General features: G+C 33.9%; 1 protein-coding gene across 1 annotated transcript in view; it reads left to right on the top strand.

Moving 5' to 3' along the window:
- Positions 1-27,582, top strand: part of ERBB4 (erb-b2 receptor tyrosine kinase 4) — a 770,675-nt gene that overhangs the window by 183,693 nt on the left and 559,400 nt on the right. The window contains exon 5 of the mRNA XM_052653380.1: positions 19,152-19,338. Within this exon, the coding sequence (XP_052509340.1) occupies positions 19,152-19,338 (187 nt within the window). The remainder of the gene's footprint in view (positions 1-19,151; positions 19,339-27,582) is intronic.

Here is a 27,582-nt window from a genome sequence, read left to right as displayed (position 1 = left end):
CATTCAGGGTTATAAATGATAATTAAAAGACTGGACAATGGGAGTAATACTTTTTACTCTTAATTATATCATAGTTTGCTAATATATGTCACCTTAAAATTCTTAGAATTTGTTACCGCTTTCTATCACTATCACTATAACACTTTCTACCTTAAGAGCAGCTACTTATGTACTCATTGCAATTCCCTGATGCATGCCAAATTTTAAAGAGAAGATTTTTGGTTTGGCTCATATAGATAATCACAAACAAAGCCTAGACCTGGCCTTTGGCAAGTATTCATTATATACTTACTGAATGAAGGAATAAGGAATGAATAAAGGAGTGGTTTATTTTGAACAAATTCAACAAAGTTAAGATTTTGAACAATGGTCTTTCTATAAGTTTAGAATGTATTCAAAGGAGCCATTCAGGCATTTTTGAAACCCCAAGTTTCAGAATTTGAGGGTTATAATTGAAACAAGCCCATTAAACTCAGTGAAATAAATATTGAATAATTACCATATTACGTATAAAGTATACTGCTAAGTACTGTACAGGAGATTGCTGTTAAAAAAATAAAAATAAATAACATGCTCATGACCTGGTTTGATAGCCAAATAAAATTTTATAAAAATTAAATACTAATGACCCTAAAATTCACTTTATCTCCATAAGCACTCATTTTCTCTTTTTCTATAATGATGTGATAAAATTCAGATGAAATTGAGCAAAATGTGTTCTGAAGCCTATAATGCTCTTAGAAAGAAATAGAGTATATTGGTTTTATAAGAAGAATTCTCAAAATTTTAATATAAAACATAAATGAATAGACTTAAAAATAAATACACATTGATATTTAACACTGTATGTAAAATATATTTTCCAATATTTCAAGAAGCACATTTCTTATATATTGTATAATGTTTTATCTTTCAATTTGTTGTTTAAAAATAAATATTGAAAGATTTTTATTGAAATAATTTATAAAATGTGATGATAAATATATTTTGCCCTTTTTTCCTTAAACATGACTTTATGCTTTTTGTACATGAGTAAAAGTAAATGCATTTATATAACTTTTAAGTTTGTAGAAATATTTATGAAAAAATGACTTTTAAAATTATATCATACTCTGTGAGAAGGATTTTTCTTTCAAATTTCAGTGTTACCTCAATTATTTGGAACTTCAAACTCTGTTTTATTATTTTTAATTTTCTCTGAAATGAGTACCTTCTTTGGTTCTCTGCTTTGATTTACTTTGTCACTTATAAAAACTTGTATGTATAGCAATTTGGTTGATTTTAGCTAATAGAAAATTTGAGCTGTTACTTTGGGAAATGCCTTTTAACACCAGAGCACTTATTCAAATGTGATTATTTCAGACAAATATTTTTTTGAACATAACATGTTCATATCATTATGATAATTTAAAACATTAGTAGCAATGCAGATTATATTGATCATTTATGTATGAGTCATTAAAATTATTATAAATGTAAACTATTATTCTGTTTCTTTTTTCAAATAAGATATTTACTTTAATATTTACTTTTTAGAACTGATATAATTTTGTAGAAATAATAACATCTTCAGCAGATTTTTTGGTAAAATATTGAGAATATTGGTCTAGGGTCAGAATACAAAACAATGTTTGCAGTAGGGCCTGTGATGCAAAAAAATAGTTTCATACACTGTCCCTATTGTTTTCTCACTTTTTATGGCATGTCAGTGTCAATAAATTATTTTGTGGTAATGCAGGAACAATTATTTATGAAAATTAGGTAATCAGCACTGGCCTTGTGTTGGTTTGGTATTGCTGACAGACTCTGGAGGAATTTTGGTATAATTAAAGAAATCAAACTAGACATGCCTTTTAAAAAGGTAAGTTGGGGATAATAATAATTAAATCTTCAAGCACAATGCCAAAGATGCTCATAAAAGTAATCAATTGTTAAGAGTGGTGGTAATGGTAATCATAGTATTATTGTGAAATACAGCAGCAGAAGTCATTTTGAACAATAGGAAAATGTCCTTCTACAGAAACTTTATCCCCATGATCTAATTTGCTTTATCTATCTTTTCATACACGGCCACTTTCTACAAGAGATTTGAGGTAACTGTGTCAGGAAAACAGATCTTAGCATGAATATTTTATGAGTTTTATATCCATGTGTCAGCTAGTAGAGATTTCACCAGATATTTAGGATTGAGGCCTGCTTAGGAAATTAGTGTAGGATTAAAAGAACAAGTTTTAGGGTAAGGAGGTGAAATATTTTCCAGTGTTGTCATTTAAGAATGTTAAATGTCACCTATGATGTAATTGTATTAATATCAGTTCCTTTCTAAGATTCCTGTAGTTCATGAACTTAAATACTTAGCACATTTTGGAGTTTAATGTAATTATAATATAATCTTTTGAAACTTAGTTAATTGTTTCAGAAGTTGCCAATTGAAGGCTCAATGTGATATTTATGTTGTAATGTGATATAAGTTGTAATGTGCATATGAAGCATTAGTGCTGTGATAATGTAGGTATAGACAATGAAGAAAGTGATACAAATGAGGAGTGAGTACTCTTCTTCATTCTCTAGGAGATGAGAAAGATATCAACATCTCTGGCATTGATAAGCATATCATGTCCCTAGTTGCCAAGCATAGTTATTGAGTTACTGAGCAACTGAGGTTACTAAGTATAGCTTGGAGACCAAGCTAAAAAATATAATTTTTTAGCCAAAAAATTCCTTCTCAGAAAGAAAGGGAAATTTTATCTATTAAGAAAATACCTGACTTTATTTATAAATTTGTTTCTAAATATATCTTAGCCTTAATATCCTTCAGTTGCACTAGGCAAGCTACTTAAACAGTGAATGAAAAAAAATCAATACAAAAAGTTCTGCTACTGCAAAATTAGGTTATGAAGTGGGAAAAGAAGAAAGAAAAATGCTTGTTTTTGTATAATTTACCTATATGAATAGATATTTATTTATTTGTCCATCCATTATCCATGCAGCCTTCTCTGTCAATCTATATTGCTATTTTATATCTATTTTTTCTACATGCTTATTTTTATGGATATGTATAATGATAACTTTAGGTTAAGAAAATAGACATTATAGTAATATCCATGTAAATCCTCTTCATAGTGTATATATGTTTCATGGATTGTTAACATTACATTAGTGGATGCTATTAATTTTCACTACTTCTAGAAAACTCATAAGCAATAAAATTAAACAATTGCCTCTCAATAAATCTATAGGAGGGTTTTTCAATCTTGGCACTGTTGAGTTTGGATCTGAAGATTCTCTGTTGGGGGTGGACAAGGGCTGTCATGTGCATGTATGCTGTTTATTGGCATCCCAGATCTTCACCCACGAGATGCCAGCCTACCCCAGGTGAGACAACTATAGATGTCTCCATTCCTGTTCCTGTTGTTTAGTTGTTCAGTTGTGTCCAACTCTTTTGTGACCCCATGAACTGTAGCCCACCAGGCTTCTCTGTCCATGGGATTTTCCAGGCAAGAATACTGGAATAGGTTCCCATTTCCTTCTCCAGGAGATTTTCCCAGTGCAGGGATCAAACTCACATCTCTTGCATTGGCAGGCAGATTATTTACCACTGAGTTACCTGGGAGGCTCAGACATTGCCAGATGTCCCAAGGAGAATGAAACACATCTGACTGAGAACTACTGCTTGATACCTATGTTCTGGGCTGTTTAAACTTATACCATAAATATATATGAAGTCACAGCTGCTAACAATTAGTTTTAAGTTAAAAATAAAAACACAGAAGCATATATCAGATTTAACAGATATGCAGATGATAATATCATTTGAAATAATCTCAAATAAGAATATGTTAATTTAGCTTCAGAAAAGCAAATGTTCATATAATATTTGGGGAAAGTCACTTAACAAACTTGTTCTTTACCCTAGTTAACAATAGCACCATCTGTCAAATCTCTCAAGCTAAACAAACTGCCAATGATTTCCTGTTTGTTTTTTTTTTTCTTTAATTCCCATATCCAGTAGGTCACTAAAATACTTGTTTTCCCACCTCAGAAAAATGGCTGGAATCTCATCCCAGTTTACTTTCTATTCACTGCTACCATCATCTTTTGCTTGGCAAGAATTTTCATACTTTTCTTTCTCCACCAGTCTTTCATCAGCCTGCTCTACTTTTACATTGCAGCCAGGCTGAGAATTCTACAAAACAAATCAGAACTTAATTTCCCTGTATACAGTGCCATTAAATCCCCATTGCTTGAAAGATAAAAAATTTGAATTTCTACATTACTTTCTTTTCCAATTGGATCTCCTGTCTTCCTGGCCTCATTTTCAGTTTGGGACTTTGAGATTTGTGAACACACCGGATTCTCTCAAGGCACTTTGCCATAAGACATACTATTTTTCTTCCTAGATTGTACAAACATACCTTACTAATATATTCAGTTCTTGAGTCTGAAGATAGAGGATTTGATAACAAGAGATATCATGCAATTTGAAATTGATTCCCAAATTTCAGGTATCAAGTAGATAAAATATGGAGATATAGAGACACTTTTATTTGCTCCCTTGTGTTTCCCAAGTAATCACTTATTTTTATAACCTTTATGCTACAAATGAAACACAAATACTGAAAATGCCACAAAGCAAAAACTAGGGAGTTTATAAAGGCATACACTCTCATAAATATTAGTCTACATCAAGAAACAGTATTTTGCTAACCATCCCCAGAAACTCAGCCATGTGCCTCATCCTAGTCTCAAACCCATTTCTCTACAAAAGTAACCACCAGCCTTACTTATATAAAGTTACTTTCTTGTGATGTATGCATCGCAAGACAGTATTTTGGATTTTATAAAGTTGGTTTTTTTTCAAGATTTATAATAATGGAAGACTTTTTTTGTTGAGTTTTCCAGAATCACCGTTTTTGTTTGTTGTTTGGTTGGTTGCTTGTTTTTTCATGGTAGAGTTCAGCATGTTCTTCTGTCCTCTCTGAGTCCTCCACATTGGCAGCTGGATTCTGAGACTTCATCATATGCATATTTAATTCCTTTGGCAAAACCATAGGTGGTGATGGGTTCAGCCAGAGGTGCATAATGACTGTTGGTGAGAACTGTCAAAGTTTCGAGGTTTTTGCCTGCTTGCAAACTAACAGGTTAGCCTGGCACTTGTATTGGTGGAGGAGTTGAGACTCCATAGCAGAGCAGTCAGCATCACTTCATGATGACATTGTTTCCCCTCTCTCCTGGGGCAGTTCCCATGAGGGTGACAGGGAAGTGAACACAAAATGGATTTGTGTCACAATGGAACTCTGAGCTTAGGAAATGTCACTGTTCAAAAGAGGACTGCTAGCAAATTTGCCCTCTGCCCTGGAGGGGAAAACTATTCCAATCCTGTTTGCTACACACATCCTTGAAAAGTTAATCTGGAACAAAAGCTGACACAAGGCATGCAGAAGAACCATGGAGAATCACCTCCTACTAATTTCCTCCATCACTGTGATAACATTTGCAATGACCAATATCTAGACCAATGACCAGTCTAGGTGCTATATACCTAGAACCATTAAATATAAAAAATTCAGATTGACACTTCTCTAATTTTTAAAATAAATTTTGTTTTTAGGAGTTTTAGGTTTATAAAAAAGTTGTAAAGAAAGACTCGAGTTTCCATGTAGATCACACTCAGTTTCCTCTATTGTTAACATCTTACATAAGTATGCTGAATTTGTTACAATTAATAAATCAATATTAATACTCATTTAAACTTTTTTCTTCTTTATTAGTTGGAATAGTTTACAAATGTGTGCCTTTGATCTAGTATTCAGTTACTCAGTGTTATAACTCATATAGAAAAAGCAATGAATGCTTGATTATTTGCTTTTATGTACTATTATTTTAAGAAAATTAATTAGTTCTATATTACTTTCCAAAGGTAACTAATTCATTTTATTCAATATTATTTTGATTTCATAAATTTAAATGTATTCATTGAACTCAATCATTTGTTATTATTAATCATTTTTGAAATTCAGATTTCCCAATGAGTAGCCGAGTAGGGTCTCTTCCAATTGCTTCTTGAACCATTTTGACATGGCAATAGTGATTTGTGCTAATATCCTTTCTATCTGGTATAATTAGATGTTTCAAGTTATTTTATAAACTTTTTGCTTCACATTCAGAATATGAAATTTCTCCAATAAAATTTGAAAAGAACGTGTATTTCAAAGAGATTTTCAGGAAAGTGTATTTGAAAACCGGAAACTAGATCCTAGGTTCCTGTGTACTTAACCTCCAAACACAGCATAGCTTCTAATAAATTATAAATGCACTTTTTTGAATGAATGAAGCCAAAATAGACAAAACCTGTGGTAGCTAAAAAATACTTTGAAATCAATATACTTTGTACCTTGTAAGTAATATATGTGCTATCTTAGAGGACACTAGTTATTTCTTCACTGTAAAATTTCAGTAAAGGGAAAAAAAAAAAGGTGGGGAATATTTAAGAGTGGAGTTGTTTATTTGAGGCTGCTGAAAATACACATACACAGACATATAAAAAAGTGTATCTCTTGATTAGAAATTGTGTCAAAAGAAAAATGTAAATTCTTTCTCAGAAATGGAAGGGAGAAATTTGTGACAGAATATGAAATAACCCTATATAAAATAAAGAGATGATCAATGAATGAGGTTCTAAAATAACAATTTATGCATAAAGCAACAGATATATAAGAGTAAGCTTTCAAGTCATTATATATCTTTCTTGGTTAAACTTTTTTTTTCCCCTAAATGCCAGTCTAGTCATTAGACCAATATTGGAAGTGATGGAGGAAGTAACTACCATGAAAGTTAGACCATGTCTGTTCTGAGTACCACTGTGTCTCCAGCACCTAGAACAGTACTTCTTACATATTAGGTACATAATAGACAGCTGTTTAATGAGTAGTTGGACGGATGGTTGGATAGATGAATGGACAGATGCATGGATGCATCAATGCATGTATGGTTGAGGCTAAAATCAGAGACTTAAGAACTTTTTTGAGAAAAGAAAGTCAAATGCATATTTACTAAATGTCTGCTATGTGTCAAATCATTAGGTATAGATTTGTTTAGTTTCCAAACTAAATAAAAATAATGGACTTTAATGTTTTTTCTCAAAAAGTTGATTAAGAACACATATTTAGCCACGTATTATGATGTGGGCAATATAGCTAAGAAGTAACTCTCCAAATAACTTGCTTTTTCCATCTGGTAATGACACTGAGCCCTTTTACATTAGCACTGTTTTGTTATATTTATGTTGTGTATTAATGTATAGAGTCTCATTTGATTGTGCATATCCATTTGAAAAGAGCTCTAGTTTCTTGGCACCTTTGAAAATACTCTTTTTAAAAAAATATAAATTTATTTATTTTAATTGGAGGCTAAATACTCCTTAAAATTTTTAAGTTTATTTTTGTACATCTTAATATATTTTGAATCTAGAAATACCAGGATCTTGTTGTAGTTTCTTTTGAAATGTGTTCTGGCTTACTTTTTTTCATAAAGAAAACTTAGAGTATGGTATTTCTAAGTCAAAATTTAGCCCATATTGCAATGGTTGTTACTTTTCAAGGAGTAATTGACACCAATTTTCCAAAGTTATATCTGAAATGATTGGAATTTTAGAGCTCTGAAAAAGACAAATCTTTGTTTTTTATTTCTTCATTCACTTTTTTTGTCTATGTTACTTTGGGTATATTAGTTAACTTAAGTTTCTTCATCTCTGAAATAGAGATAATAGCACTTAATGAGTTGATGTGACTAGGACATGATATAAGACCTATAAAAATTTCACACACAGAAAACCCTAAATAAATATGAGTTAATATAGTTATTAGAAATAGTTAATATCCACTTAGAAAGTTTTGACTTGGATAAGGATGCTAAATATGAAAAGCATTTTAGTGCCTATTTTCAAGACCCTGATCTCAATTCATATTGTGTCTGTGTACAGATGGCTATAGGTACATAGTATTCTGTGTTTGTTTGAAGTGAACATTAAGAACATTGTAAGTAACATAAGACATTGTTGTCACCAGCAAAGATGACTCAAGAAAGTATTTATTCTTTATGAATTAATTAAGCCTTTTGTTTTCCATTTTTACAGGCAAATATTTACAAAGATATTAAAGTGTATCTTGGCAGGCTTGTCAAATTCAAGCTTGGTACTTTGGCTGTACTATTTCTGCAACTGCTCACCCTTTTCATTTAAAAATACCAACAGACCAGTCACAAAAGCAGTCACCTCTAACTTCTGAATCCTCAAAGGCCATTTCCCAGATGCTTTGTAGGAGGGGCAGCTGTTATTATAGTCATTTCATGAGGACACATATTCTTCCTTTACATTTTGAGAGTGGAAAATTCATATTTATAAAAGACCTCAAATGTGAAACTATATTGTAACTCAATTGTAGATTGAAATGGTGTCAAGTAATTATCTCATCTGAACTTTGGTAATACATAGTTATTCCTTTATAAATAGAGAAATTCCTCCCTTTTCCAGGGAATCTTCCCAATCCAGGGATCAAACCTGAGTCTCTCACATTGCAGGCGAATTCTTTGCAATTTGAGTCACCAGGGAGCTGTCAGTCATTTTATTATGGCCTCCCTAATGACCTCATTTTAATTTGATTAACTTTTTAGAGACCAAACTTCAAATAGAGTCACATTCTAATATACGGGGAGTTAAGATTTCAACATACAGCCTAAGGAGCCATCATTCAGACCATAACAGGCAATCTGACAAAAGTCTACAACTTTATGTACTGTGCAGCACCACTTTTAAATTATCAACTATAATATCAGATGTGTATTTCCTTGAGTGTTATTTGCTTGCAGTCCTAAACTACACAAAATATTTATAACTTTTTTATAACAACTAAAAGTAATATGTTGAAAACATTGATCATCTTTTGAAGATCTTCAGCTTTTAAGCATTTAGCAGAAATTTGTCCTGTATTTCAGAAGAAATTAAGACTAGACAAGTTGTACAAGGTCAATAACTAATGGAGACAAGAGTCAAATTAAACTGCAGCACTTAAATTAAAACACTGGGTTATATTGTCCTAACCAATTTGTTCTCTATGGAGAATCATATATATCACATGTAAATAAAAATAAATACTGCAATGCTTTGATTCATGTGTAGTCTCAGATGTATGAAAGTACTGACAATCAGTATTTTTAATTGAATTATATTTGATTTAATAATATTATATTAGTTTCAGGCTTGTGACATAATGGCAATATTTTTAGTACATTATGCTCCATTTAAATTTACTATAAAATGTGGGCTATATACTTGGTGCTGTATTCTTGTAACATTTATTTATACATAGTAGTTTGTGACTCTCAAACTCCTATTCCTATCTTTCCCCTCTTACTTCCCCACTCCCCTCTAGTTTATTTTCTAAGTCTGTGAGTCTGTTTCTGTTATCATATGTTAATGTGTTTTTTTATGTTTTAGATTCCATATATAAATTGTAATATATAGTATTTGTTTTATCTAACTTATTTTGCTTAGCATAACACCTTCTAGGTCCATCCATGTCTTTGCAAATACCAAATTTCATTCTTTTTTATGGCTGAGTAATATTCCTTTGTGTATATGTATGTATGTGTGTGTATATGTGTATGTGTGTGCAGATGTATATAAGTACACATATGTATACATACATGTGTGTACATATACCACACATTATCCATTTATCTGTTGATGGACACGAGACACTCTTCCATGTTTTGGTGACTATAACTCATACTTTCATGGACATTGGGGTGCATGTATCTTTTCAAAATAGTGTTTGTGTTTTCTTCAGATATATACCCAGGAGTGGAAATCCTTGATCATATGGTAGTTATATTTTTACTTTTTTGAGGATCCTCCTTAGTGTTTTCCATAGTGGTTCCTCAAATTGACACACCTTTCAGCAATGTACATGAGTTCCTTTTTCTTCACATCTTCACCAACATGTGTTATTGGTAGACTTTTTGATGATAGTCATTCTGACAAGTGTGAAATAATCTCTCATTGTGGTTTTGATTTGCATTTCTCTGTTGATTAGCAATGTTGAGCATCTCTTTATGTGCCTATTGGCCATCTTTATACCTTCTTTGGAAAAATGCCTATTCAGGTTTTCTACTGTATTTTTTAAATTGAGTTGTTTATTAGTTATTGAGCTATATGAGCTCTTTAATATTATGAATATTAAATTCTTATCAGTCATATAATTTGCAAATATTTTCTTCAATTAAGTAGGTTGTCTTTTTATTTAAGTTTTATTTTTATTTTCAAAGTCTTTTAAGTGTAGTTAGGTCCCATTTGTTCATTTTTGCTTTGGTTCACTTTGCCTTAGGCAACATACCCAAACAAATTATTGCTATGATTTATGTCAAAGATTTATATTTGCCTATAATTTCCTATAGGAACTTTATGGTTTTTGGTCCTATATTTGCCACCACCAGTTACTGAAGAAATTATCTTTTCTCCATTGTATGGTCTTGTCTCCTTTTGTGTAGTATGGAAATTCAGAATTCTTCCAGTACATGAGGACTTCCTCAGTGGCTCAGCTATAAGGAATTCACCTGTAATTCAGGAGATGCAGGAGATGTGAGTTTAATCCTTGGATTTGGAAGATCCCTTGAGGAAAAAATGTTTTTTCTGCTATTTTAGGGTGGAATGTTCTCTATATATCTATTAACTTTTTATGATAGAGTGTGTCATTAAGTCCAATGTTCCCTTATTGCTTTTTGGTCTGGATAATCTATCTATTGATGTAGGTCAGCCCTATTATTATTTCATTATAAATACTATAAAATCTCTATTCATGCCTTTATATTTTCTTTATTTAGGTTCTGTGTTGGGTGTATAAATATTTACAAGTGTTACACTTCTTGTTAGATTAAACCCTTATCATTATGTAATGTCCCTATTTGTCTCTTGTTAGAGTCTTTATTTTAAATTGTATTTTGTCTAATATAAATATTGTTATTCTGGCTCTCTTTTTGATTCCTTTTGCATGAGATATCTTTTATCTATATTTTCACTTTTACTCTGTGTGTATATATATATATATTTAGATCTGAAATGAGTTTTGTATAAGCTGCTCCTATATGAGCACTTCCTTTGTGGGGGTGGAATTGTTGGTTAGTCTATTTTCTTTTTTTCTCTTTTCCCTCCATTCAGCCACCTTATGTCTTTTGACTGGGGGCATTTAGTCTGTTCACATTTAACATAATTTTTGACAGGTATGCTTTTTGCCATTTGGTTGTTTTCTGATTGATTTTATACTTCTTCTCTGTTCCTTTATCCTTCTCTTATCCTATTTCCTTGCAGTTTGATGATTTTCTTTAGTGGTATATTTGCATTTTTTAAAAATTTATGTTTTGTGTATGTAGTGTAGGATTTTGGTTTTAGTTTGCTATGATGTTCATGTGCAATCCCTTCAAGAATTGAATCTTGGTTCCCCATAGTCCTCCTGCTCTTCCAGATGTAAGCTCTGCTGATTTTTAAAGTCAGTGTTATGGAGTTTTATCTTCCCAGTGCAAGCCCAGTCTAGAAAGCTTTATCTGGGGATCAGATCCCTTGCTTCTCAGGGGCAACCTTCATGGTTGTGATATATCACTACTTATGCATGGCCACTGGAGAAGGAAATGGCAGCCCACTCCAGTATTCTTGCCGGGAGAATCCTGTGAATGGAGGAGCCTGGTGGTCTGCTGTCCATAGGGTCGCACAGAGTTGGACGTGACTGAGGCGACTTAGCATGCGTGCATACATGCATGGCCACACCAAGAGTGAGAGTTCTGATCAGACCACGTCTGCCCAATCTACCTATCTCAATGTGTCCTTTTCTCTATATCCTTAGTTGTGGAAGACCTGTTCTGCTAGCCTTCAGGTAGTTTTGAGAGATAATTGTTGTGTATATAGTTGTAGTTTCAGTGGGTCCACAAAAGGGAGCAAACTCAGGATCTTCTCAGTCCACACCTTGGTCCAGAAACAATAAATTTCAATAGTTTTGCATATTTTAAATAATTATAAAAGAATATTAAAATGTCGGTTTGGAATAATTGTGTATGATATCTAATTAAATGTGAGTACATTAGAGATACTAGAGTAGAAGTTAAGAATTCAGAACTATTTTGGCTTGCTACAGAAAGTCTTAACAAAAAAAGTGTATTTCAAAGATGCTTATATTAAAGAAAAGTAACAAGGATTTGGTATATAATTTGAGTAGAAAAAAAAATCTAGAAAACAACATTTTATGGATTTAGCCAAGAATGTATTATTATTTTTAATGTGTGCAAAATTGTCCCTAACCCCTGATTAAATATTCAGAAATTGTGAGGTACTGCAATCACCTGAATTTTAAGGTAAATGAAAATGTAAGGAACTATTCACTATTCTCACTAAGTACCAAATTAGAGAAAATCAACTACAATTAAAGAATAAGGGGATGGTTTCAAATAAAAAAAGGAACAGTGGTTATAGGAAATGTGAAATGCAACAGAGATTTAGAAACAATAAAGATTGATTTTTCTGGAATCATCTGAAGGTAAATGGAAAGCCCAGTGAATCAGTACAATCTCTTCTAATTTTTGGTTGAATGGCAACCAAATCCTGGAAAGTGTATAACTGCAGTTTTCACATTTTTTTTCTTTCAGTATTATGTAAGAGAAAATGGTTATAAATTTATGTCCTTCAGAACAAACCATACATTTTCCCCTCTAGGTTTACTGCTAATATGGGATGAGAAGTTGGTCAAATTTCTTTCATTTTTCCATTTATTTTTATTTCCATCATCCAGTGGCATGGACATCAAATTGTTCCTTGGATTAGATGTGTTTTGAAGCATTTAAGGATTTATGATTGTCAGTAGTATTCACACGAACAAAGTCTCTGTGGAAGCATACACTGACAATGAAAATTAGTTTTAGTCAGCAGCAGCTAACACCACAAGGAGAGGGATATCTGTGGGTGAATATTGGTAGGCATTCAGTCTTCAGTTGACAAAATAGGCAGTTTCCTAAGACTAAACATAACTGAACCAGAACCAGAGCCTGAGTTTCCTCTTTTCTGATGCATTCTAATGATTTCTATTTACAGTTGTGGTCCTTGGACACAGTCATGATTGTGTTGTTCAAATAATGTGTTTTTTTAATTATCAGAAAATTAATTGAATCATTTTCAGTGAAACATAATACCTAAAAAAACTTTAAGCATTGAATTTTACTTTTTAATTCAACAGCCATCTGTTCAGTGTCAGGGTCTATACTAATGGCTATAGCATACACAGAAACAATATTCTGTAATTTAGGAATAAATCAGAAGTTGAAGAGGTAAGACATATATGTACATATATAAGATGTATATATATATATGTGTGTGTGTTCAGTTCAATTCAGTCACTCAGTCGTGTCCAACTCTTTGCAGCCCCATGAACCGCAGCACACCAGGCCTCCCTGTCCATCACCAACTCCCAGAGTTCACTCAGACTCACGCCCATCGAGTCCGTGATGCCATCCAGCCATCTCATCCTCTGTCGTCCCCTTCTCCTCCTGCCCCCAATCCCTCCCAGCATCAGATCTTTTCCAATGAGTCAACTCTTCACATGAGGTGGCCAGAGTACTGGAGTTTCAGCTTCAGCATCATTCCTTCCAAAGAAATCCCAGGGTTGATCTCCTTTAGAATGGACTGGTTGGACCACCTTGCAGTCCAAGGGACTCTCAAGAGTCTTCTCAAACACCACAGTTCAAAAGCATCAATTCTTCGTCGCTCAGCTTTCTTCACAGTCCAACTCTTGCATCCATACATGACCACTGGAAAAACCATAGGCTTGACTAGACGGACCTTTGTTGGCAAAGTAATGTCTCTACTTTTCAACATGCTATCTAGGTTGGTCATAACTTTTCTTCCAAGGAGTAAGCATCTTTTAATTTCATGGCTGCAATCACCATCTGCAATGGTGTATATATATATATATATATACATATATACACACACACACACACATATATAAATACTGGGGAAGTTGTTAGATAAGCCCATCTGTTTCAAAATAGTCTTTATTATTTAAATCGTTTTTAGAAAGTAGAAGGCCCATGCTGTTCACATTCTAGTGGCTGAAAGGAGAGGAACAATGGATAACTAACATGATTATTTGACCTTATCAGACATTGTGAGCTTAAATGGCACTTAGATATCTCTTGACTTTTTACCCACATTGCCTAGTGACTTGCCAATATTAACTTAAAACTATGTTACTGGCTGTTTTTCAGCATTAAGCAACCTTGCCATTACTAAGTCTCTTCTTATAATTTTATTTGCAATCAATATGCCTTATAGCTCATGTCATCAGCAGTGGAGTTTCCTACTGAGATGTTTCAAGATATTTGTTCATGGCAGGGTATTAAGAGTACCTACAAGAATATGACTATAAATTCCAGAACACAAACAGAAATAAAACAAAACAAACAAAAAGAAGCTAGGACAAATTCAAGCCATATTTGTGGCTTTTAAATATAACATTTTATATTCATCTCCTATAATTCTTTAAAAATTACTTGGTTCCATGAGACCCTCTGGATATAAAAGACTAGAGCAATAAATTTTTGACTGAGGGATTTTCTATAATCTTTCTTCTAATATTTACATAATTAGCTGGCTAGGGAGAAGGGATGTTTGGGATGAGCTGAATAGGATCTCTACCATCATTATTATCATAAAATTTGTCATGAATAAATTAGATATCACCTAGTCATGGGTGGCTTTGTTCAAAATGGTTTGAACATATGGTCTCTCAACATGAACATACCATGATACCCCAGTATTCCCATAGCAGAATAATTATTTGTTAAGCTAATGTTTAACTTACATGTGTTATTTTGCAAGACCAGAGTGTAATAAATAAGCAGCATGGATAATGAAAGAGATTCATTTTAGACACAAAAATCTCAATTAAATCCGTAAATCCCTCCAGTCCCAGAATCTGGTCAAAGGAGTAACTATTGTTTTTAACCTGACTTTTCATGAAGATAATAAAAATGTTTCTAAGAATAATTTAATGCACCCTCTGGAATAAGAAGTACATACATTTTACAGTGTAGTTAATTCAAAGATATACACATGCATACATACATTAAGTAATATGTGAATGCAAAGATGTTCTTAGTTATATCTTACTTTTCTCATGTGGCTAAAGGCACTTGGAGCAAGCTCTTCTATGATTAGTTGATCTTTATATGTTCACTGTTGTTCTTTGCTCATATCTATAACACTTTTAATACTAGAGCCTTCATTATTTGTAGGTTATTTGTAGCCTCTGCTAATGTGTGGCCAAAAAGCCCATGCCAAGTGGTACATCTTTCTCAGTTAATAGCTACAAAGGGTTTATCCCTCTAATAAACACTGCAGAATTTCTGCTGACATTGTGTCTTTGCTCATAAACCTCTTCTTTTTCCTGAATGTGCCTCACCTGTGTTTTCTCTAGTAATCCTGTCCCTGTGACCTTTTCTCTTATGATAAGCCAAAAGATTTTTATAGTTTTTATTAAAAAAGATGCACTTCCTAGGTGAAGTTAGAACTAATCATGAGTTTGTTAGGAAGAATGATGGATATTATAACACGTTTTAGCCAAAGAATGAATAATATTGATTATACCCTATATTCCAACTTTTATCATAGTGCCATCGTCATTGTAACCCAGAGTACTTGATAATTATTATATACAAGCTAAAAATAAATTGTTTTTATAATGAATGAAATAATTTTACTTTTGGATAAAATGATGTTAAAAAGAGTTTGTGATCTCTTTTTTAAGAATGCAAACAAATTGTTGACAGTGGTTGGAGGAAAACTCAAAGGGCTCTACAGCTATTCTATGTCAGACAGGTATAGTTTTAAAGCACACTGTAGCATGCAAACGATGCATGCCACTGCTGATCTTTCACCCCTCTTTTCCATTCATCTCTTCAGTCCTAAGTGCTCAGTGTCTCAGGAATTCCTATTGTGGCTCAGAGTGCCCGAGAGTGCCCGATTTGATGCCAGACATGAGTAGTTTCACGTGTCTCTTGCCACTTTGTTGCCACCTTCGCTCTGTTAGCATTATACTTGTCATGGTGATCGGTGGTAGTGTGTTTATCCTTTGGGCCTGGAATAAGAATATAAATGAAGACTTACATATTGTGTGGCTTATTATTTACTTATAAATCAAGCAACTATTATTCAATAAAATAAGTTCTATCTCCCACTTTGACAGATATATCTTTATAACAACCTGGAAAGCCAAGTGAAATGTTAGAATTTTGGGGACTCCTCAGGATTATGGTCATATATAGAGAGATGGCCTTCAGCTTGTAGCCCTTACATCACCTAGTTCTATCCATATTCTGAGAGGCCTTGCACAGAAGTGAATGGACACTCTGGCCCACACGTCCAGGATCTATACACTCCCCCTTAAAGATCTGGCCCTGGACCACCCCATCCTTCCTTGGTGTACTCACACTGGTGGCAAAGTCTGTTGTCTGGTGGACAGAACACAACTGGGAAAGATGATATCACTGACCCTAAATAAATATTTGGTGTGGAGTGGGGTTTTGAGGAATGAAATTCTGGGTTCACAGAGGTTTGCAGCATGATCTATCTAGAAGAGAGGATTGCAGGCTACAGATAGGTATCTTCTGACTCCTCAGACTACCTAGTGGTGAAGGTATGGCCAGTGAAAAGACACAGTGTTTTAAAAACATTTGTTGGTCTCTTACTGAATAATAGTACTGATCTTGTTACATGGGACACAGGAGTGAGCAAATTAAATGGTTGTCCTTGTAGTGCTTATATTCTGGGAAAAGGTGAGAAAGACTATAAATATTAAATGTGGTATATGTATAAAGTATACAGTATGTTAGGGAGTGAAAAGGATTGTAGAAACAATAAAGATGAAAGTGAGTAAAAGTGGGAGGGTCACCATATTAAATAGGTCAATCAGAGGTGATCTCAGCTGAGAAAGTGAAACTTGAGCAGAAACCTGACAGCAGTGAGAAAATCAGCAAAGAAGATATCAAGGAGAGAAACTCAGGCTCTTAAAATTGCTCTGATCACCTTGAGGTAGGACCATGCTCAGCATACTGAAAGAACAACAAAAAGACCAACAAAACTGGAAAGAGTGAGCAAGGTGTTAGAGTTAAAAAGAGAAGTCAGAAAAAGAATGATGAATAGAGCATATAATACAGAGTTGTCCATTAGCAATGCAATGAGAGCCATAAAAATGTAATTTTTAATTTCCTTGTAGCCACAATATAAAGGTACAAAGAAACAGGTAAATTCAGCTTTAATAATGCAGCTAATATAAATCAATTTATCTAAAATGTTTTCATTTCAACATGTAATCTTTGAAATTCATAATATGTTTTACACTGACAGCATATCTCATTTCATACTAACCATATTTCAGTTGTTCAGTGGACATCTATGACTAGTGGTTTCTCTACTGGACAACACAAATATAGGTTTTGACTCATTATTTACAGAATTTTATTACTCTGAGTGACTTGGGAGACATTTCAGTTTTAAGAAGTGTCATGACTCGATTTATGTTTTTAAAATATCAGGGCTAGGCTTTACTGAGAATATACCAGAAGGCACCAAGGGCAGAAACTATTATAGTGATCTTGATAATGAATGATGGTGGCTCAGAGAATACCAGAAGATGTCATACATGCTTGGATCCTTAATCCTTTTAAAGATAAATGGGAATGGGAATTCAAGAGTGTCCCCAAGACTTTGGCCTGAATAATAGGAAGGATGAATTGACGTCAGCTAAGGTGACAAAGGCTGTTGGTAGGATGTGGAAGGTAGACAGGCGTTAAGCTTTGTGTATGTGTATCTGAGAAGTCTGTGAGGCATCCAGGTGAAGATGCAGGGTAGGCAGTTGGCTATGAATCTGGAGTTTAGGAGTTTAGAGGTAATAATATTTTGGAGATCATCAACCTTAAAATTGGTTAAGACAAGGGGGGTAAGAGTAGACAGAGAAAAACAGAGGACCAAAGACTGAGCATGGGACATCTGACATAAAGAGATCTAAAAATAGTCTGAAATTGGCATTAAATAATATCAAATTTGTTCACACTTTTGCATTATATATTTTTTTAAAATTTAAGACATATTTATTATTGTTCTTATATGCATTGGAGGCTTCCCTTGTGTCTCAGTGGGTAAAGAATCTGCCTGCAATGTGAGACGTGGGTTTGATCTCTGGGGTGGGAAGATCTCCTGGAGAAGAGAACGGCTACCTACTCCAGTATTCTGGCCTGGAGAATTCCATGGACTGTATAGTCCATGAGGTTGCAAAGAGTTGGACATGACTTATTTATATGCATTTTATCAAAAACTATAGCTTTAGATGAAGCCTAAAGTCTTTTTGTGATTCTTTTTTACTTTAAAATATCTCAAAAACCTTCAAATAATTAACTTACAGACAACTACATTTAAAGAGCATATAGTCAAAATAAAAATTGTGTTAATAATTAAATTAGAAACCATAATTAGTATCTAATGCAAATTATGTGCATCTAAGGCATATACACACAATATGAATTATATATAGTCAGAAATATATTGATATAAGGCAATTGTTCTTTGATTTCTATAAAAATTAAACAACAATATAGCAGTTTGAAATCTGTCCCACAGTCTACAAATTAATGCAACTTTATTTTGTGATAACTTTTACCAGTTTATTTTTTAAATATAAAGATTGATAGTTACATTTTCTTCCCTAATTTTGGTCTGTCAGAGAATGAGATCTTTATTCTTTTAATTATATTCAGATCTCAGACATGAAGAGTGCTTCATACAATAAAATTCAGGAAATTATTACAGTAATAAAATACAGTAAATTATTTTTACTGTAAGCACATTCTTGACTTTAAAATACAACCCACTCTTTAAATGAGATCCTAACCCTTGTGATCTTGTCTGTCAAGGCAACTATTTATAATGTGGTATGGAAATTAGTATATTCAATTAAAAGCTGAAAATTAGAATTAAATAACTCAATTTTATCTAAATGACTACGTAAACATACTGACAGTTTTAAATTGTTTGACACAGGTCATCCTTTGTGTCTTTTCAGTCTATACGAGAAGTCACAGGCTACGTGTTGGTGGCTCTTAATCAGTTTCGCTACCTGCCTCTGGAGAACTTACGCATTATCCGTGGGACAAAGCTTTATGAGGATCGATATGCCTTGGCAATATTTTTAAACTACAGAAAAGATGGAAACTTTGGACTTCAAGAACTTGGACTGAAGAACTTGACTGGTAAGGAAAATACACAAAACAGGAAATATCCTTGTATTATCAATATAATGTGATAGACACACACAAATGTGCACATGATTTCTGCAGCATGTATTACATTGAGGAACTTTATAAAGCATTGAAATACATGTTAATACTACTTATTTATTTTGTGAGAAATGATGCCCTACATTGCCCCAGTTTTATGTACAGATATTGTAAATGGAATCTGAAGGATAGCATGTGACTATATCTCATCTGAACAGAAGTACACGCTAAGGAAATGCTCAGTGACTGAAAACAGATATGAAGCAGGTTTAAGAATGCTCTGTTCAGTAGTCTCAGGTGAATAGTGGACCATATCGTCAAATCTCTGCAATAACATCCTAACTCTGACTTTCGTTAAAGCTCAGTAAATACACAAACCGTTATATCTTGTTCCATTAATCTAGCTTTTTGTACAATCTCTTATTTTTGGAAAACATATCTAATGTATTAATACAGCTTTGATTTCTCTTACTGAGCAACTCACTAAGTGCTATAAGTAATTCTTCCTCAGAAAGCTTTCATCATCAGTGATTTTTTCCCCCTAAGATTGGAATTAGGTATCATCTTGCTACAAATAATTTTGTACAGTACTCTGTGTTATAAGCTGGCTTTTGCAATTCCAGTGATGTCTTTTCAGTTCATGTAGTTCAGAGTTCATAAAGGCTATGGTGGAGGCTACTGGTACAAGAATTTTAATCATGAATTTTACTATATGTGCCTGCAACCAAAAATGTGCTAATTAGTAATTATATTAGAGTGGGAGAAAGGAGTTTGAACTATTAATTTAACCTGAATTAATAAATTGCAAAATTAATGTATTTTTTGTGTGTCTTTGAGTCCACACAGTGGCCATGTTTCTTGATAGTGGAATTTGAAATATTTTAGAAGTATTGTCTTAAAATATTAAGAAACAAATAAGATTAATATTGTCAGGTTATTAAAATTATATATTTCTATATTTACAGAGGACATAAAATATATAATTTTAAGTTAGAAGTAGCTTCATAGTTATCCAGACGTGAACTAAAATTGGAATATCTTGGATGAAGAAAGGCATGATGATTATGTTATTTATTTTGGACATGATTGCTATAGACTTCATGACATAATGGTAAATGGAAATTGTTCAGAATTTATATCCTTCATCAACATTTTTACCTTTTTTTTTGTTTGTTTAAAAATACTTTCCTTACTGAAGAGCAGGGTATTTGACTTTATAAAGCATTTACTTGCATGGAAATAATGATAGGAGGAAGAATTTTGGAAATAGAGAAAAATTGAACAATTGAAATTAGGAATCCAAAAATAACATGATCCAATTAAAACTTGCCAGAAAAGCATTGTGTCTTCTTGCTTTTCCTCTGATTATATTAAAGAAAAAATTGAATAAATTTATTTTCAAAATCTTTTAACATATGACTGTTATTATTCCACATATATGCTATTTGAAGAATCTTCTCACAAAGAAAATTAGTCTTTAAAGAGTTATTCATTTCCACATTTAATTAACCTCAATACTATTAAAGTATAAAAAAGGAATTATTTAGTCACAATTTTGCAACATTTGAGTATATCTTTTCTGTTAGTGAGCTTCCACCATGTCTTGTTATTTTGACAGTTGTCTTACTTATGATTGACTAGTTTCATATCCAAATATAGCATTATTATCTTAAAAATATTATTCCCTAAATTGCCAGAAAACCTTATATTTTCCTGTGTAGCACTAAAGACAGAAAATTAATAAATGAGTGAGATAATTATTTGAATGTTTAGAAAAGATAAGTATTTATTCAGTGGTTATTATTAATTTCTTATTTGAATATGAATTAATGAAAAGTGCAGTAAAATAAATGGTGGAAAATTTAGATATTTTGGAAATTTTCCAGATATTTATATATATATATATATATATATAATATGAATGATGACTACATTCCAACACTATTCCATGAGACAGTCTAGAATTATTGATCATATTTTAGGTAATAAGATCAATAGTGTTACTCTTATTTTGAAAATCAGAAGTTTTACAGTAAGTACCACCATGTTTGTGTATAAGAATATACGAGGAAGGACAGGAGACTTGTAACTGTTTAACTCTTCATCAGAAAGGAATTGGGATAAAATTTGCTCTACAGTAATATCTTAGAGAATTTAGTCTTCTAAGTAACTTGATCCAAGTAGTAAGCAAACATTGCAGTTCACTTTAGGTAAGATTGTTTTGTGTTTTGGAAAGAGCTTTCTTTTCTTGTTGATATGTTATACAAAAAAATAAAGATATATAATGTTATATTAAGGGTGGAACTACTGGGGCTAGCCCTTATTTTAGACTCAGGGTTCACATAATGTGAAGGGAAACAGAAAACCTGCTAAGCAGTCCCATACCTCATTGCCTAACTGCAGTAGTGAGTTAAACTTTTAACCCAGTTCTTAAGGGGCCTGCAGTATCAGCATCACCTGGGTACTTGTTCTATAAATTCAGATTCTTGGGCTTCACCTGAGACCTAATGGATGGTAAATTCTGGGGCTGGAGCTCCAGAATTTGTATACATATTAAGACCAATATGTATATTAAGGACCCCTCCAGTATTTCGGGCTTCCCTGGTGGCTCAGACGGTAAAGCGTCTGCCTGCAATGCGGGACACCCGGGTTCGATTCCTGGGTCAGGAAGATACCCTGGAGAAGGAAATGGCAATCCACTCCAGCATTCTTGCCTGGAAAATCCCATGGACGGAGGAGCCTGATAGGCTACAGTCCATGGGGTCGCAAAGAGTCGGACACAACTGTGCGACTTCATTTTCACTTCCAATATTTCTGATAACTATTAAAGTTTGAGAAACAATGTTCTAATTAATTAAAGATACTAAGAAATGGTAGCAAAATATCTGCTTAGCCTCTTCACCCTTACTGGATTCAAATACTTTTCATTCATTTATTATCTCCTGGAGAGAACAGAAGGAAAAGTACAGATATGTTTATGATTGAATGACAAGAAATATACTCTCAATTGATATAGGAATGAAAAGAACAGATTAGGAGCCTGGATGGAAGTCAGACTCAGTCGTGTCTGACTCTTTGCGACCCCATAGACTATACAGTCCATGGAATTCTCCAGGCCAGAATACTGGAGTGGGTAGCCTTTCCCTTCTCCAAGAGATCTTCCCAACCCAGGGGTCAAACCAAAGTCTCCCGCATTGCAGGCAGATTCTTTAGCAGCTGAGCCACAAAGAAAGCCTTGGATGGAAACGTTTGTATATAAGATTGCAGGGACAAGCAAGATGCTGGGAATAAACTTTCTTCCATATTACCATTTTGTCTAATATCAATTTTATATAATGGTAAACCATTACAAGGACAATAATATTTTATCATGAATTTTCCTTTTAAGCAAGATTTTCTTTTTGAGCACTTTCAACAAAATAAATAACAAGTACTATTGTTATAGCAAATAATTTTGAGATTGAGATTTCAAGGCTTTTTGATATATTCATATTTTGTGTTTCTCCTGAAATCTTTTTTGCTGTATTTACTTTAGAATAATATTTAGAATGATATGCCTTTATAATAGTATGTATGCACGTGCAAACTCTATCTTTGTGTGAAAAGGATATTTGGTTAACATGAGGACTGTCATATGTTAGAGTTAATAGTTGGATACCACTTACACATATATAAATTAACTCCTCACCTTATGCATTTTTATTAATTTAGCTTTATGCTCACCAGAAGCTATTCCTTGGATGATAAACATTACTACAGATCTCACTTAGCTACTTTTGTTGTGGTTGTGACCAAAGACAAGATCCTTACTTAAACATGTTTTCTGGCTAAGCAGAAAGACTCATCTTCCTCCTGCCACTCACATTTCCCTGGTCCATTATGAATGAGGTGGGGAAGTGCGAAGGGTCAGGCCCCTAGACTAAGCATATGACACCCAATCCAAAATGGAGTAAGGAACTTGTCTTGGCAAGCTCTCAGTGCCCTGTTACACTGATCGTCCTTTTCTGGTCAAGAGAGAGCACGCACTGCCATCAGTGTTTCCCATCAGACATATATTCACCTCCAGGTCACTGGGAATGACATGGCTGCGTTACAGGACAGATACAATGACATGGCTGCGATACAGGGAGAATGTTTTATTATTTCCTCAGTTAAGGTCACTTGCATGTGGCTGTGGTTCTTCTTAATCATTCTCAGTGATGATATTCTGATGATTTTACCAGCTCCTTCGTAAACAAACATTCATACTTGAAATTCAAATTAATGATTAATATATTTAAAACCTTAAGTTGATGAGCTCCTACTTATTTAGTCACCTGTCTGGCCAAAATATAAAAGTTATTTTATTGCATGGGACATAAAAACCACTCTTATTTTGCTCCTTTATAATTTACAAAATTACCTTGTCTGTTAGTAATGGTGGAAAATAGGATACAATTTAATCTGTATTTTATATTGTAGATATGAAGGAATCTTTGAGAAATACCTAAGGGTATTTCTGTTCTAGTATCTATATCCTTTTTTATAATAATGATAACCTAGGTACAAATTTAAGATGTGCATTTGTTTTTTTACACAAAATTTCAAATTGAATATTCAAATTTTCACTTTATGAATTAGAGAATATATGTTTTGAGTAGGTGAAAGTGGGATGATAAAAATACAAAATTTCTGTTTTCCAAGTGTTACCCAAATATGCTACATATTTTTAGACTTATCAGTTCAGTTCAGTTCAGTTCAGTTGCTCAGTCGTGTCCAACTCTTTGCAACCCCTTGGACTGCAACACGCCAGGCCTTCCTGTCCATCACCAACTCCTGGAGTTTACTCAAACTCATGTCCATTGAATCAGTGATGCCATCCAACCATCTCATCCTCTGTTGTCCCCTTCTCTCGCCTTCAATCTTTCCCAGCATTAGGGTCTTATCAAAGGAGTCAGTTCTTCTCATCAGGTGGCCAAAGTATTGGAGTTTCAGCTTCTGCATCCATCCTTCCAATGACTATTCAGGACTGATCTCCTTTAGGATGGACTGGTTGGACCTCCTTGCAGTCCAAGGGACCCTCAAGCGTCTTCTCGAACACTAGGGTTCAAAGCGTCGATTCTTCGGTGCTCAGCTTAGACTTATAGATTCATATATTACTGACTGTAATATATATGTCTGTTTATGTTGGTTAACTGTGTACTGAGTCATCTTAATTATTTGAGATGTGGATAAAATAAAAAAAAATAAAATGCTTGTTATTTTGAGGCACCCACAATAATAATGTAAAGGATATATTAAATTTACTGAATTCTCCTAGACTAAAAATAAAATAAAATGGTTAGCCTAGGAAATACAACGTCTGAATTGATGAAATGTCTGAGAAGTACATCTGAATGTCTGCCTTCGAGTATGTAATGGCTACGAATTAAAGTAGTACATGAAAGAACTGCAGCACTTTCTAACGTTTAAATTTCCTAACCCAGTTTGGCGTTATTCAGTAATTCTCAAATAAATAATTTTGAGATGGACAGGCCACCTGTAACTGACTCAGTGTATATCAGAAAGCATAGATGTGGAACCAGAAAAATCGGTTTAAATGTCATATCATCACTTACCGTGTCTCACTGAGACTCAGAATCTTCATCTTTAAACCCAAGGAAAATTCTACCTCACAGCACTAGTTATAGGCATTAGTGAAATAATAAAGCAGGGAACTTGTCAACCACAGCACCTTCCATGTAGAGAGTACTTAGGAAACCTCAGTGCTCTTTCTCTGTATTGTTTTGTTTTTAGCTGTCTTTTGTGTCAACGCACGGACAAAACAATTGTACCTGTTTCTGCATATTCAGATAGATGCCTATTGCTTCACTGCGGCTTTGAGAAGTGATTTGTTTAGACAAAAGGATGCTCCAAATTTCAGCCTCTCTACCTGATTCTGCTTTGAAACTACTTTAAGTATAAGATCTCTTTCTCGGCAGTGAGAGGCCTGAGGCTTTTCTTTGACTAATTTCAGTCTGATTACTGCTTTGGGTGCTTCACAGCTCTTCTTTCCTGTCTTTCAGTGTCTCATGCCAAGCACCTGTTGCCCTAGCCCTTCATTTCAAATTCCCATCATCATGTTTCACTCTTCATTGCCCCTGACATTTGTCTTGACCTAGACAAGAGACATATTCATTCTAAGTTCTTTTACTGACAGTAGAGTCACTAAGCATTCTTCAGCAGCTCTGTGAAAGGTCTTAGTAATGTTTGAGTGGGTTCAACCAGCCTATTTCAGGGATTGCTGTTAAATACGGTGTTTGACAAAAGTACTACCAATATTTACATAAGAAGCAGCACTCAGCATATTGTGATATCTACAGGAACAAAATGATCCCAAGAATATTCCTAGCTTAAGGTAAATTACTTGGAAAATGATCTGATCAAAACTAACCTACAGTGAAAATCCTGTGAGTCAGATGGAATCAGTGAAGAGTGGCATATTCTTATGAAGGTGTCAATTTTTAGATCAGGTCCACAATTTCTAAAATTGATACTCTAGCCAATGTTTTCTAAAGAAGATTGTTTGCTTGTCATGTCAAACAGTGTGCATTAACTAGAAAAATGAGAACTACAACAATGCATTTATGTGTATAAGTAAGACAGAAGCACAATTGAAAGGAAATGTTATAATTATGGGATCAGGTAGAGTGACTGGCTCAGCAAATTTCTAGGACTCAGCTTTAGAGAACTGATAAGCAAATTTATGGAACCATATGAAGGTAAAAAGGGAATTTCTTCTGCTGTATCACTGATCAGAAGAGATCATTACTGGAAAAATGAAACATGGGAAGGGAAACATTCTCCAGGGAATAAGGTCATTTTTTTTTTTTTTTTCTTCACTAGCCATCATGTTTTCTGTCACAAGTACTAAGATAATCTACTCAGTCCATAAGAAGCAACACCCTTGGTTTATTTCCCATTCAGGGTTCCTGAAAATTCCCATTCTATGAACTGCATTCTTTTCCATCTCTATAGCATCCTTAGGAAAAACTGAGGAAATTTAGCCTAATGGGACTCTTTCAGGAAATTCCCTACTTGAGACTTTAAACCTGGCATTATTCTTTCTTGTCCCTAACATATACCAAGATCTGTATGTTCCCTTCCCTAAGAGAAAGTATATATATATTCTAAGAACATATGTAAGGTCAACAAACTCCCATATTAAAGCCCATTTATGAAGAAAGCATGCTTGTTTGCTTATGACATTTAGAAAATGGAGGAAATTCTTTGCTCCTCAGGGTCTGAAATGCAGTGAGAGAAATTGATTTGTTATCACCATAAGTCCATGATTTGACTCTGAGGAAAGAAGTAAGAATATCAGAGTATCTACCTCCTCTTCTTCGCATTTGCTTTGCTGGGCCTGCAAATTGTTGCTATTGTTTTTAGTCACTAAGTCGTGTCCAACTTTTTGTGACTGTAGCCTGCCAGGCTTCTCTGTCCAGGGGATTTCCCAGGCAAGAATACTGGAGTGGGTTGCCATGCCCTCCTCCAGGGGATCTTTCTGACTCACGGGTGCAACCTGTGTCTCCTGCATTGGCAGGTGAATTCTTTACCATTGAGCTGCCTGGGAAGCCCAGCCCTGCAGATACTCAGCTGAAAAGAGCTGGTAAATTCTCTGCATCATTCCCAGTTACCAAACAAGTTGGGGCCAGAATCATTAGATTATGGCACATTCTGATTTGCTGGAATCAAATTGGAACTCATGAAACAGTGTGAGTAATATTTGGGGAGAACCTAAAACTGTATTTAACGAGAATAAAGACTATGTGAGATATTTGACAAGTTTACTCAGAATAGGCAGCCCCATTCTTGTCAGATGCTAAGACTCTGGGTCAGAGGTAAGAAAAGAGGCTCCATGTTGTTGCCTTTCCATGTTTACCATAGGCATGATAATTTTAATATCCCACATTGTCATGGAGTTTCAAACTTTACAAAATGCTTTCAAGCTTCTCTTTCTTTGTTTCACAAACAGCTTGTTAGTGTTGACCTGGAAAGAGTCTTTATTGTCCCTTTACATCTAAGGAAACGAAGCTTGAAGTTTTGTAGTTAATAGTTGTTCAGTCCCTCAGTTGTGTCTGACTCTTTGCGACGCCATGGATTGTAGCATGCTAGACTTCCATGTCCTTCACCATCTCCCAGAGCTTGCTTACATTCATCTCCATTGAGTCGGTGATGCCCTCCAACCATCTCGTTTTC

Source organism: Budorcas taxicolor, chromosome 2, assembly GCF_023091745.1.
Source record: "Budorcas taxicolor isolate Tak-1 chromosome 2, Takin1.1, whole genome shotgun sequence".
NCBI lineage: Eukaryota > Metazoa > Chordata > Mammalia > Artiodactyla > Bovidae > Budorcas > Budorcas taxicolor.
The sequence above is the reverse complement of the archived record's forward strand: the minus strand, read 5'-3'. Positions and strand labels throughout refer to the sequence as shown.